We start from the raw sequence: 13,370 nt of genomic DNA, 5'->3' as shown, positions 1-13,370 counted from the left end.
CACAGTGCCATGAATTTCACAGGGCCACCTTCGGCGAGCCATTCTCTCTCGCTTGTTGTGAGGATAAAATGGGAGGAGGGGGCTGAGCTCCTTGACTTAAAGGTGGGATTAAAAACATAAAGAGAGAGAAAACGGCATAATAATAATCGGCACGAGCCCATGGACCCATAAAAATCTGCTGCTAGCCCCTTGCGGGGAAGGTCAGAACAGGCCCTTTGTCCAGGGGCGGCTCATAAATACCCAGTTCTCCCAAGTTGTGAAAAGGGATTGTTGTTACAGGCAGGGAAGTTTATTTCTGTGCTCATCTTTTTCATCGCCCCCTGAGGGTTCATCAGTAAGAAAAGAAGACGATGATACGGCAATAACCCCATCCGCTCACATCATAACCCAATGAAGAAAAAAACAAAAACCCTTGTTGGAAAAATTTCATGACGGCTGTGAAAGAGACATTACAGCCAGGTACATTAAAAAAAAGACATTTGGAAGTTTTCAGAGGGATTCTAATGGGAATTTTCCTGACATATAATAGAGAAGAGTCCTATAAATGAAGTAACGCTGTACATGCTCTAAAGCTCAGCTAATAAATACATGTATACTTCCAACTGACAGTTATTGCTGCGGAAGACACTAGGAAAAAAAACACACCCAGCCTATCGGAATTCATCGCTCTCTGCAATTCCCTCACTCACCTTCCCCAGCCCGCACTTTAACTTCCCTGCCCCATGACAATTCGCCAGGTTTTGTAGCCTACATTTTAACATTCTGATTTAGTTTACTGCAAGCATAAAACACTCGTAAAAATCCATCTCCTCCTCACCCTGGGGAAAGATTCCATTTGACAGACAAAATACACAATATTCATAGAATACCACTAGCCAAGGCAGAAATAGTGGGAGGAACAGGTGGGGGGGGGAAGGAAAGGGCTGCCTCTGGTTAGTCATAAACCTTTATCAATGTGTGTGTGGGGGACATAAGTTTAGGAAACCATACATGGTATAGAGAAAATGGACTGTGGGTACTTTCCCCCCCTCCGTTATCCCGTTACTATAATTCTGGAGCACCCAATGAAGTTAGTAAGCAGTAGATCCAAGCCAGACAAAACCAAAATGACTTCCTTACAGCTCATGTGGACCTCACTGCCACATGACGGCAATGATGATTACTACCTTAGATGGTGGAGAAGGGTAAGAAAAATTCATGACGGAAAACTCCATCAATGGCTATTAGCCATTGGGATGTCAGTTTTGGAACTAGGGTTGCCATCTCTGGGTTGGGAAATACCTGGTGATTTGGGGGGGTGGAGCCGGAGGGCGGGGTTTGGGGTGGGGAAGGACTAAGCTTGGAAGGTTCAGCCATTGTTGGTACTTGGCTGGGAGACCACCAAGGAAGCTGGTGGATGCTATGCAGAGGCAGGCAACGGCAAACCATTTCTGAACCTCTCTTACCTTGAAAACCCTACAGAGTTGCCATAAATTGGCTGCAACTTGAAAGCACTTTCCACCACCACCTGGTCCAAGAAACCACTGAAGGTGAAATGATGCGACCCTTATGATCATGCAAGTGCCTTTGTAATTCACGGTTCTTTGTTCCCACCCTGGCTCAAAATGAGGCTATGGAGTGATTATTTAGACACAAGAGGTCACACATGTGAGTTCAAGATGATGAGTCACTTATATGTAGGGTTGCCAGCCCTGGGTTGGGAAATGCCTAGAGGTTTTGGGGTGGAGCCTGCAGAGGGCAAAGGTTGGAGAGGGGAGGGACTTCAATACCATAGAGTCCAATTGCCAAAGTGGCCATTTTCTCAGGGGAACTGATCTCTGTTACCTGGAGATCAGTTGTAATGGCAGGCAATCTCCAGCCACCCCTGGAGGTTGGCAACCCTACTTCAATGGTGGGTTCATTACAAGTAACTTTAGAGCATGACTGAAAACAAAGCGGACAGGCTGTGACTATTCGAGGGTCACATCAATTCACACAATGCATATATTCTGTACCAATATGGGATTCAGTATGTGCCAGGTCAGACAAGAGATTATTGCAGTTGTTTCCCAATGAGTGTTGGAGAGCAAGGAGGGAAATTAAAACATACCTGATCTCCCTGAGTTACTTCCATAATCTTCCTGGGGACATAACACTGAACAGGTTTATTCACATACAATCTAATGTGCACATGGCCCGATTAGACTCCCAAACAAAAACTGGCTAATGGACCACTTGACCTATGTGCAAACACACTATTTAAACATTGTGTCCCCCTGTAGATGTTCTGTGGTGACAGAGGTACTCTTATTCTCCCCACAACTCCATGTAGGGGGAAATAATATCCAATCTGGCCCGGTCTTTTTTTTTTTTTAAATGTACTATATTATTGGGTAAAAAATGAGGTTTAAGAAAAACACGTATGCATGAAGAGGAATGACCTGGCCTGATATCATTACAAGGACCTCAATTACTTAACTGTGTGCCTACCTGTGAGGAGAAACTGGATCAAAGCATGTCTTGGTGACATCCGTTATCTCCGGGTTACAGCAATCCCCACCATCAAAGTTGTACCTCTCATAGTTACAATCCATGTCACACACCCCGTTCTGTTTCTTCTTGTTAAATGATGAATGGCGCACAATCCGGCAGTCTCCTCCATCATACCCCGTCAGGGTATGATTGCATTCAGGGTCACAATTTTCATTTCCAATCTTGCTAATTTCACAATTGGCCAAGATGAGGCGATGTCGGAGGGAGGAGTTTTTAATCTCCAGCACCTCCAGTTCCCATGTGATGTTATAGGGGCTAAAGGCCTCGTTCAAGTGCTGGTGCTGAAATTCTATCTGCTGGCAGCTGACGGTTGGATTCCGATGGTAGTCGTCGTAGATATTCACCACCCGGTAGCGTACAGTCTTTTTGTGGCGGAAGTTCAGGAGCTTGTTGTAGCTGGCAATTACCTCCACATTGTCACAGACGGTCTGCCCACACAGAGGAGGATCGAGGTTTGTATCCAACAGGTAGCCAGGGTGGGAAGAGAACTCGATCTGAGGACCAGGACTATCTTTCATAGGAGACCAGGTATTTTTCACGTTCAGTAAACTCTCCTGAAAAACAAGCTGAGGTAGAGGAGCATCTACTTGGTGAGTCACCTGGACCATGTCCAACAGGATCTCCTTCTGAGATCTGGCCGTCCTCCAAAGACTGAAGTGTTCTACATAGCCTCGGTAATTCTGGTTCAGAGCATTCCCTCCGAGCATGAGCACCTTGCACTTCAAGGTCAAAGGACTGAAGATGCTCCCCACCTGCTCTCCACTGGTGGCTACCTGGGCGCCATTCACATAAAGCTTCATCAAGCGTCCATCGTAGGTAACAGCTAGGTGAACCCACTGATTTGGGAGGTAGCTACGATGATCTGTGATGGTAGTGACTTTCCGGGCACGGTCTGTCTTCAAGGAGAAGAAATAGCGAGGGTCTCTGTTCCCCTGGTCACTGACGGTGTTAATACCCAGGACCCATCCTCGATCACGAGTTGTGTACGAACATTTGTCATACAGTCCTGAGTGCCCCCCCAAAGAAAGAGAGAGAAGTAAATATGGCTGATAGGACAAAAAAAGATTATTCTATTGCATTAATTCAGAAAGATAGTAATATTCATATTAAATCAGTTGATATAGGACCAGGGGGTATTAAACCATACAGCTGAGCATGTGGCCATGAATGGGAGAGAAGACTCCAGAACTGAACCAAAGGTCAAGACCTGCTATAGGCCTGTGATGTGAAAGGGATTTCCCCTTTCTTTGTCCAGGAGCCAAAATTCCTTTGTAATTTCTTAGTGATGAAAGGCTGTTTCCAGCTTTTCACATTAACTTTATTTGAACTGCAAGCTTGACGTCACTGATACGAACCGAATCCTGCAGAAATGTATTAATTGGGTAATTCTCAGCACCCTCGCAAAACTGCAGTTCCAAGGGTTCTTTGGGGAAAGCCCACAGCTGTGAAGTTAAATCTGTTTTACACTTGCATTGTAGATGTGTCTTTATTCAAACGGGCTTCACAGATGAAACTACATTACAGCTAATCAATGGCTAAGAGTCTGCATCTGTCTAGTACATTCATTTAGAAATAGGACCATTTTTATATTCAACCATGAACACACGAACACATGAAGCTGCCTTATACTGAATCAGACCCTTGGTCCATCAAAGTCAGTATTGTCTACTCAGACTGGCAGCGGCTCTCCAGGGTCTCAGGTAGAGGTCTTTCACATCACCTACTTGCCTAGTCCCTTTAACTGGAGGTGCCAGGGATTGAACCTGGGACCTTCTGCATACCAAGCAGATGCTCTACCACTGAGCCACGGGGGAGGACAAACCATGTAAACCACCCAGAGCTCCTGGAAGAAGACCAGGATGGAGAAATAAAACCAGAACTCTAGTACTTATAAACCTGTTACAATTAATTTAAGTGTTTTTGTTTCTCATACACAGCCATAGGAGAGCAGCCACTTCACACCCAACTTGAGAAACAAGGATAGATTGCCAGTGCATTGGCCGGGGCTGTGATGCCAAGATTAGGGAGAACCTTTTGAAACAAGATATTTGGGATCTGCTAATCTGGAACTACAAAACCAGGGCGAAATTCAGAGGCAAAGAATTTTTTAAAGCACCCTTAACCCCACAATACACACATAGTTCTGCTGAAAACCATAACATGTCGATACTTCAGTCCACTGGAATACTTCTCTTTCTGCACTCTCTCTGACACTCAGAGGCCAGTAACCCCCATCTCTGCAACCCATCATTCCTTCAAGCTGACGCCACCCGTCACCTTCTAGTTCTGAAGAAATGCCTCAACCCTCATCTATCAACAATTCTTTGATAGCATTGTGGTCTTGGAGAGCATCAAGAGAGCAAAGGTTATCGGAGCATTCGTTTTCCCCCTCCCTTTCCCCTCCTTTCGTAGGTTTGACTAAAAAAACCCAACCTACGAAGTAAGTCTTTTTTTGTAAAAAAAGGTATTTCTTAGCCTCCTCTCTCTGCCCTGTTATTTTCCTAGGGGCTCTTCCTTCCCCTTTTCCTGTTACCTTTGGAAGAGAGATGCCAGTGTTAGGCAGGTAATGTGTTTATTCATCTGTGGGGTGCACACAGTTCAAAAAAAACCTCCTTGAGACCAGCTCCAAACTTACGCTGCTGCTTCTGGTCATTAGAAGGGGGCACAGGGAAAGAGAGAAACAAGTTGGTTTGCACTGGTATTCAGATCTGGGCTGAAGTGAATGTTGGCCAAGAACTTGAAAGCTATCCATTTCGAGCTGCAAACAGCAGGGCCAGGTGTTCCCCCATTGCTCTGCAAAAGCACTCATCAGGCCATTCACCTTTATGGATGGTAATATTGTGCTGTGAAAGCAGCACAACACAGAGACACTTATTTGATTAATGATAAACTATTTATTTACAAACAAACAGCATGTACAACCCAGAACAAAACTTGGATAACAAACACATAGGGCTTTTATGAGGAACTAGGGTTGTGCATATCAATACAGCCGAACTGAAAATAAACCTGAAATTAGCCATTTTGGCAATATTCGGGTTTTGGTTTTACTGAATCAGCGGCTTCGGCTTCGGTTTTACTGAATCAGCGGCTTCGGCTTTCCCCAGGCTTTTCCCTATGGAATTGTTTTTAATCAGCTCTGGGGGAGGCATTTTTGGAGATAGAGTTCCCAAATTTCCCATATAGATTCAAGGGACTCTCCTTGCATGAACCCCAAAGTTTGGTGATGACTGGGTCAGGGGTCTGATTATATGCGGGCCAGAAGGGGTCAACCCACTCCTCCATAGAGAAGCATTGTAAACTTTACCGTATTTCTCTATGGAGAAGGTGGTGACCCCTTCAAGATCCATAAAATCGGACCCCCTGTCTCAAACATTACCAAACATTGGGGCTCATGCAAGGAGAGTCCCTTGAAGTTACACTGTGAATTTGGTGACTCTACCTCCAAAAATGCCCCCCAGGAGAATTTTAAAAGTACCTATGTTCACCTATTCGAATTCTAATAGGTCTTAATGCGCTTCCAATATATAATTTCCCACAAGAACAAGAAATGCCATAAACAACCTTGCTAGTCCCACAACTGAAAAAACGTCTCAATTGAAATCGAAATCCAGTGATGGTAGAGCTCATCTCTCTCACTGTTCCCTACTCACACGTAGGGTGGCCGCCCTGCGTCGCAGGCTTTGCTACTCCTTCCCAAAGTGGATTTTTTTGCATTCGCACTTTCATCGTCAGCCAGCTTGTCCAGCGCTTCTGATCATGTGCGGCATTGGGAGTCCACCGTACAGAAAGGGTTGATGTTACTTCATGCTGGTCTCGCCCGCAAGTATTACTACAGTGGACATCTACTATGGAATACTGATTTATATTTATGGACATTATTGTGTAAAGATGGATATTCACAGTTAAATTATTTAGTGTGTAGGATGGCCCAGGCTAGCCTGATCTCGTCAGATCTCAGAAGCTAAGCAGGTTCAGCCCTGCTTAGTATTTGGATGGGAGACCACCAAGAAGTCCAGGGTTGCTATGCAGAGAAAGGCACCGGCAAACCACCTCTGTTAGTCTCTTGCCATGAAAACCCCTAAAAGGGGTCGCCATAATATTATATTATATTGCATGTTTGTATGATTTTGAGCCTTCGTGCTGTATTTTTTTCTATCCACTACCTGGAGGTTGGCAACCCTACAAAACATCCACACATCCACTTGGCTTTGGCAAGAGGGCTCCAGAAGTTTATTGGTTGGGGGTAGGGAATACTGACTTTGCATTCATATTTTTCAATCCCCACCTGGCAATATGGAAGCCCCACCCAGCATGGAAGGCTAGCTACAGCCATATAACAGGGAAGGTGGGCAAAATAATTTTAACTGCCATGGCTAATACAATCCAGTTCCAACTAGTCTTTAAAAATCTAGCAAGCCTCTCCTTGTCTCTTTATCTCTGACATGGGAGACCCACTTGTAACGATAATTGGTCTTTTTTTTTTTTCTACTGTAGAAAACAAACTTTCTGCACCATTATAGAGAGGGGAGATTTTTTTATTTCCAATACACTGTGTGTGGGAGGGGGGAGGGAAGGTGGTCGTCCCATTCCCCAGAAGAAAAAGGGAAAGGGAGGGGAAAATAACAATCCCCCCAACTTCTGGAAGTTGTCATTGGCTTGCTTTGCTGGGAGAATACAACCAAAGGTGACAGGACTTAGTTATGAAAGGGGAATTTAGGTCAACAATCAAAGCTGCCGTCAGAGGCCCATGAACAGGGAGTTAAAGGTTGGGGCTGTGGATTTTTCCCCTCACATGCTTTAATCGTTTAGTATCAAAGTCGCGGCAGAAACGCTTGAAAGAGCAAATATTCTACAGGAACCTATAGGAAGCTTTTATCTGTCCAGAAGAAAATAATTAAACAAGACAGATTTGGGTTAAGTATTCCCATGTTCCACGCAATTGGATAAAGTCAGAAGAGATCCACACAAGCAGGCTCTCAAGTTTTGCGTGTTGGAGATTTTGACTCCGGACCCATAATGGATTTTTTTTTCTAATTTATTTTTACGGAGGGTGAGAATATCTTTGCCTCTCCATTTCCCCCATCACCTTCTTCCATGTGACCTTTCAATAATTCAAACTCAGCATACTTAAGGCAACAACCACTGCTAACACAACTCAGCCTCCACAGTCTTGCTAGAAGCAAACAAAAGAGCGGCCTTCTTTGACACTGGCCCCATATAAATTCCATCTTACCTTTGGCAGGAGGCAAATTCCCTCCTACTTTCCCCCCCAAAAGAAGCAGCATACCATTCATTCCCTTTTTCACTGTTGTTTAGGGTTGCCAGGTCGCTTGGATTGGTGGGCAATTGCCGTGCGCAACGCAATTACATCACTTTTGGTTTATACACAGAAGCTAGGATTGCCAGGTCACTTAGATTGGCAGGCAATTGTCTGCCAATCCAATGCCCTGCTTGGAAGCTGAGATCACTTGCATGCACGGCCGCACCAACACGATCGCATCACTTCTGGTTTACACCCAGAAGTGCCGCATCACAATGGGACTTTTATCCCTCAAACTCCCAGTTTGAATGGTAAAAGGCCCGTTGCGATGCGGTGCTTCCAGATGTAAACCGGAAATGATGTAATCGCGTCGGTGCGGTCGCACACATGCGATCCCTACCTCAGCTCCACTCCAAAAACCTAGTGGTTTTTTTTGGGGGGGGGTTGAGTGGTAAAGCGGCCCATCATGATGTGGCACTTTCATGTGTAAACTGGAAGTGTCATAATCATGTTGCATGCAGCTATGCGTGTGCGATCCCAGCCGCAGCTCCACCCCAAAAACCTCCCGCCGGAGGAGAAGTGGGGCTTGGCAACCTTACTGTTGTTGCAAAGGCACTTGGGATTATAATATGGAGCATCCATTTTGTTTGGCCCATACGTTTATGTTATGTTAAGTGCCGTCAAGTCGCTTCCGACTCATGGCGACCCTATGAATGAAAGTCCTCCAAAATGTCCTATCCTTGACAGCCTTGCTCAGATCCTGCAAATTGAAGGCTGTGGCTTCCTTTATTGAGTCAATCCATCTCTTGTTGGGTCTTCCTCTTTTCCTGCTGCCCTCTACTTTTCCTAACATGACGGTCTTTTCCAGTGACTCTTGTCGTCTCATGACGTGACCAAAATACGACAGCCTCAGTTTAGTCATTTTAGCTTCTAGGGTCAGTTCAGGCTTGATTTGATCTATAACCCACTGATTTGTTTTTTTGGCAGTCCACGGAATCTGTAACACTCTCCTCCAACACCACATTTCAAAGGAATCTATTTTCTTCCTATCAGCTTTCTTCACTGTCCAGCTTTCACACCCATACATAGTAATAGGGAATATGATGGCATGAATTAATCTAGTCTTGGTGGCCAGAGTCACATCCTTACACTTCAAAATATTTTCTAGCTCCTTCATGGCTGCCCTTCCCAGTCTCAATCTCCTTCTAATTTCTTGGCTGCAGTCTCCCTTTTGGTTGATGGTGGAGCCAAGGAATAGAAAGTCTTGAACAATTTCAATCTCCTCATTGTCAACCTTAAAGTTGTGTAATTCTCCTGTAGTCATTACTTTTGTTTTCTTGATGTTCAGCTGTAGTCCTGCTTTGGCACTTTCTCTTTTAACTTTCAGCAATAGTTGTTTCAAATCTTGACTATTTTCTGCCAATAATGTAGTGTCATCAGCATATCTCAAATTATTAATGTTCCTCCCTCCAATTTTCACTCCACCTTCATCTAAATCTAATCCAGCTTTCCTAATTATATGTTCTGCATATAGATTGAAGAGATAGGGAGATAAAATACATCCTTGTCTGACACCTTTGCCAATTGGAAACCATTCCGTTTCTCCATATTCTGTTCTAACTGAGGCCTCTTGTCCAGAGTACAGGTTGCGCATCAAAACGATCAGATGTTGTGGCACACCCATTTCCTTTAAAACCAGCCATAGCTTTTCATGATCCACACAGTCAAAAGCTTTGCTGTAATCTATGAAACACAAGCTGATTTTCTTCTGAAATTCTCTCGTACGCTCCAGTAACCAGCGTATATTTGCAATATGATCTCTAGTGCCTCTTCCTTTTCTGAAACCAGCTTGAACATCAGGCATTTCTCGTTCCATATATGGTAGCAGCCTTTGCTGTAAGATTTTGAGCATCACTTTACTTGCATGAGAAATTAATGCAATGGTCCGATAGTTGTTGCAATCTTTGATGTCTCCTTTCTTGGGAATTGGAATGTAAATGGATTGTTTCCAGTCTGTGGGCCATTGTTTTGTTTTCCATATCTGTTGGCATATTCTTGTCAAGATTTTGATGGACTCCGTTTCTGTGGCTTGGAATAGCTCTATTGATATCCCATCTGCTCCTGGTGATTTGTTTCTCCCGATTGCTCTCAATGCAGCTTTCACTTCACTTTCTAAAACTGTAGGTTCTTCTTCAAAAGATTCTTCTTGGAAAGAATCTTTTATCCTTTCATCTCTTCTGTATAGTTCTTCAGTGTATTGTTCCCACCTTTTCTTTATTTTGTCCTGTTCAGTTAATGTATTTCCATGCTGATCTTTCAGCATGCCTAACCGTGCTTTAAATTTCCCTTTGATTTCTTGGATCTTGTGGAACAGATCTCTTGTTCTTCCTTTTTTGTTGTTCTCTTCTATTTCTTTACACTGGCTATTATAATAGGTCTCTTTGTCTCTACGTGCTAGTCGCTGGAACGTTGCACTTTTGATTCTATTTCTGTCACCTTCTACTTTTGCTTCTCGTCTATCTCTGGCAATTTTAAGAGTTTCCTCAGACATCCATCGAGGTTTTTCTTTTCTTTTGGCTACAGGAATAGTCTTTGCACATTCTTCCTTGATAATATCTCTAGTTTCCACCCATAGTTCTTCAGGTTTACATTCACTTGAACTTAGTAATGCAAATCTGTTCCTTACATGGTCTTTAAACTCTTCCGGAATATTGCTTAGATTGTATTTTGGTGCTATGAATGTTTTGGTGTTTTTCTTAAGCTTTATCTTTATTTTTGATATTAGCAATTCATGATCTGTACCGCAGTCGGCTCCTGGTCTTGTTTTGGCCGAGAGAATAGAGCTTCTCCATCTTCTGCTTCCAATTATATAATCTATTTGATTTCTATACTGGCCGTCTGGTGATGTCCATGTATACAATCGTCTATTTGGTTGCCTGAAACATGTGTTTGCAATGAACAGATTGTTGTCTTCACAGAATTCTACGAGGCGTTCTCCTGCTTCATTCCGTGCTCCTAGCCCAAATCTGCCAACAACATTTGATTCTGCTTTGTTTCCTACTTTTGCGTTCCAATCACCTATGATTATCAGCATATCTTGTTTAGGTGTGTGATCAATTTCTTCCTGAACACTGGCATAAAAACTTTCAATTTCAATTGGCCCATACACTGAGAAGTATTTTCTCCAGGGGAACTTATCTCTAAGCGATTACATCACTTTTGGTTTATCCCCAGAAGCTACGGTTGCCAGGTCATTTAGATTGGCGGGCAATTGTTCGCCAATCCAGTACCCTGCTTGGAAGCGAGGATTGCTTGCGTGTGCGGATGCACTGACACAATCACTTAGATTGTGGCACTGGTGATGAGTTTTAATAGCAGGCGATCTCCCCACCTGCCGCCTGGCAACCCTATTAAAGGCTCTGTTCACATACAGAGCTAACGCATGTGAAGCTGTCAGGAAAATCACCATATAAAGGCTTCCTAAGATTGCCAGTGCTGTCATATAAGCATCGACAAAGCCAAAAAGGATGTGAAAGCTACAATATGCTACCAAACAATGCAGAAAAGGCGCACGTTTTAGTTCAGCGGCAAAAACATAAGGTGCCTGTTCCTTTGGATACACGACAACTGCAAATCAGCCGCTCTGTTCTAGTGTCAGTTCAGCTGTTCGACAAGACAAAACAAATACCAGCTGGGGGGGGAAAAAACAGGCACTTGCACAAGAGACAGAAGTCAGTCGGGAGGGAGGATAAGAGGACCAGATAAGGATTTGATCAGACGAAGCGCTGTCGTTCCATCCTACATCCTCTCTGCCGCAACCTAAATTCTCTCGTCAGAGGAGGAAAACAGAGCATCTCGGCTAACCTGACACCTACAATGTGGCCTAATTCTTTTTGTTTTTCTCTTTATGTTTGCTAAACTCAAAGGGCTGAACCCGTGACGCCCTTTCTCCAAGTCCTCTTCCAATGGAAGGTTTGCCAACCTCCAGGTATTAGCGGGAGATCTCCTGCTATTACAACTGATCTGAAGCCGATAAAGATCAGTTCACCTGGAGAAAATGGCCGCGTCGGCAATTGGGTGCTATGGCATTGAAGTCCCTCCCCTCCCCAAACCCCGCCTTCCTTAGGCTCTGCCCCCAAAACCTCCCGCCAGTGGCAAAGAGGAACCTGGCAACCCTATCCAATGGAGAAGGTGTTCCTCTGAAAGAAAAAGTATTTTGCAGGATTTTTTTTTAAAAAAAGAAAGATTACAGAGTGCTGCCGATGGCTCTTGTGCCATAAAACACATAAATGTGTCCTCTTTACATTCAGTGATGTAGCCTATCCACATTCTCAGTATCCTAAATTCTCGCTTTACTAACTTGGTTTGCCCTCTGGCAAACCTCTGCTCATTTACCCAGCAGCCTTTTCAATCTGTTGCATGAATCTGATTCATGAATCTGATTCCCAGGAGGGAAAACAAACAAACAGGCAAGCCTGGGCCGCTCAAAAGATCAGTGAGGGCCAAAAGAGAAACAATGTTGGGAGATCAGTGATCAGATCATCCCGATGATTTTAAAAGCCTACTGGTAGCTCCACTGCTGCTCTTATTTGGATCAGAGCTACAGTTCAGGAAAGGTCTTTAAGCCTTCCTTTCCTATACAGTTTTTGCTAAGTGAAACTGACCTCCAGCTAGGTTTGCTAGGTTGCTTAGATTAGCGGGCAATTGCCCGCCAATCCAGTGCCTGGCTTGGAAGCGGGGATTGCGCATGTGTGCAGCTGCGCTGATGCGATCACATCACTTCCAGTTTACACTCCAAAGGGCCACATCGCAACGGGGCTTTTACCACACACACTCCCAGTTTAAGTGGTAAAAGGTCCGTTGCGATGTAAACCAGAAGAGAGGCAATCACAGCTGCACACACACAATCCCTGGCTCAGCTCTGCCCCAAAAAGCTCCCACAAGAGTCGGGGGGGGGGGGGACACCTGGTAACCCTACCTCCAGCAGGGTTCTTAGTCTTGGAAATAAATTCTGACTCTCCAGAATCTTTCACAGACAAAGTCCTTTGCCAATTCTATTGCTACCAAGATGTTTTCAATGGAGATGACAAGGACTGAAGCAGGGGTCCTGCCACTGAGATACGTTCCAGCTTCTCAACTATTGCCTATGCTCACTGGCAGCCTCTTTAGGGTTGCCAAATGCCCGCCAATCCACCGGGCTGCCCACCGCCCTTCAGCTGGTCAGTGGGCAGAAGCAGGAAGGGGGGAATCTGTGTGTAGGAACGCATGAGGGGCGCGATGTCACTTCCAGGGTTACCCCAGAAGTGCTGGCTTTGTGCAGGATGCTCCAGCAATTTCCTCCTATGGAGACCATAGAGTTTTTGGAGGAAATTGCTAGAGCATCCCATGCGGTGCTGGCACTTCTGGGGTAAACCCAGAAGTGATATTATCATGTCATGCACGGATCTTTCCCCCTCAGCCCTGCGCTGAAGGAGCTCTCACCAGAGGTAAGACCTGGAAACTCTAAACCTCTTTCACAGAGGCTATTCCCAATCCTAATCTATCTAACTAGGGTGATCATACCAATGGAATGTGC

The 13,370-nt window shown here is 44.6% G+C and overlaps 1 protein-coding gene across 1 annotated transcript in view; it reads right to left on the bottom strand.

The window, feature by feature from the left end:
• The window catches only part of PAPPA (pappalysin 1), a 328,178-nt gene that overhangs the window by 287,552 nt on the left and 27,256 nt on the right, over positions 1 to 13,370 (bottom strand). The window contains exon 2 of the mRNA XM_056860765.1: positions 2,470 to 3,538. Within this exon, the coding sequence (XP_056716743.1) occupies positions 2,470 to 3,538 (1,069 nt within the window). The remainder of the gene's footprint in view (positions 1 to 2,469; positions 3,539 to 13,370) is intronic.

This window comes from Euleptes europaea, chromosome 14, assembly GCF_029931775.1.
Source record: "Euleptes europaea isolate rEulEur1 chromosome 14, rEulEur1.hap1, whole genome shotgun sequence".
In the NCBI taxonomy this organism is placed as follows: Eukaryota; Metazoa; Chordata; class Lepidosauria; order Squamata; family Sphaerodactylidae; genus Euleptes; species Euleptes europaea.
The sequence above is the reverse complement of the archived record's forward strand: the minus strand, read 5'-3'. Positions and strand labels throughout refer to the sequence as shown.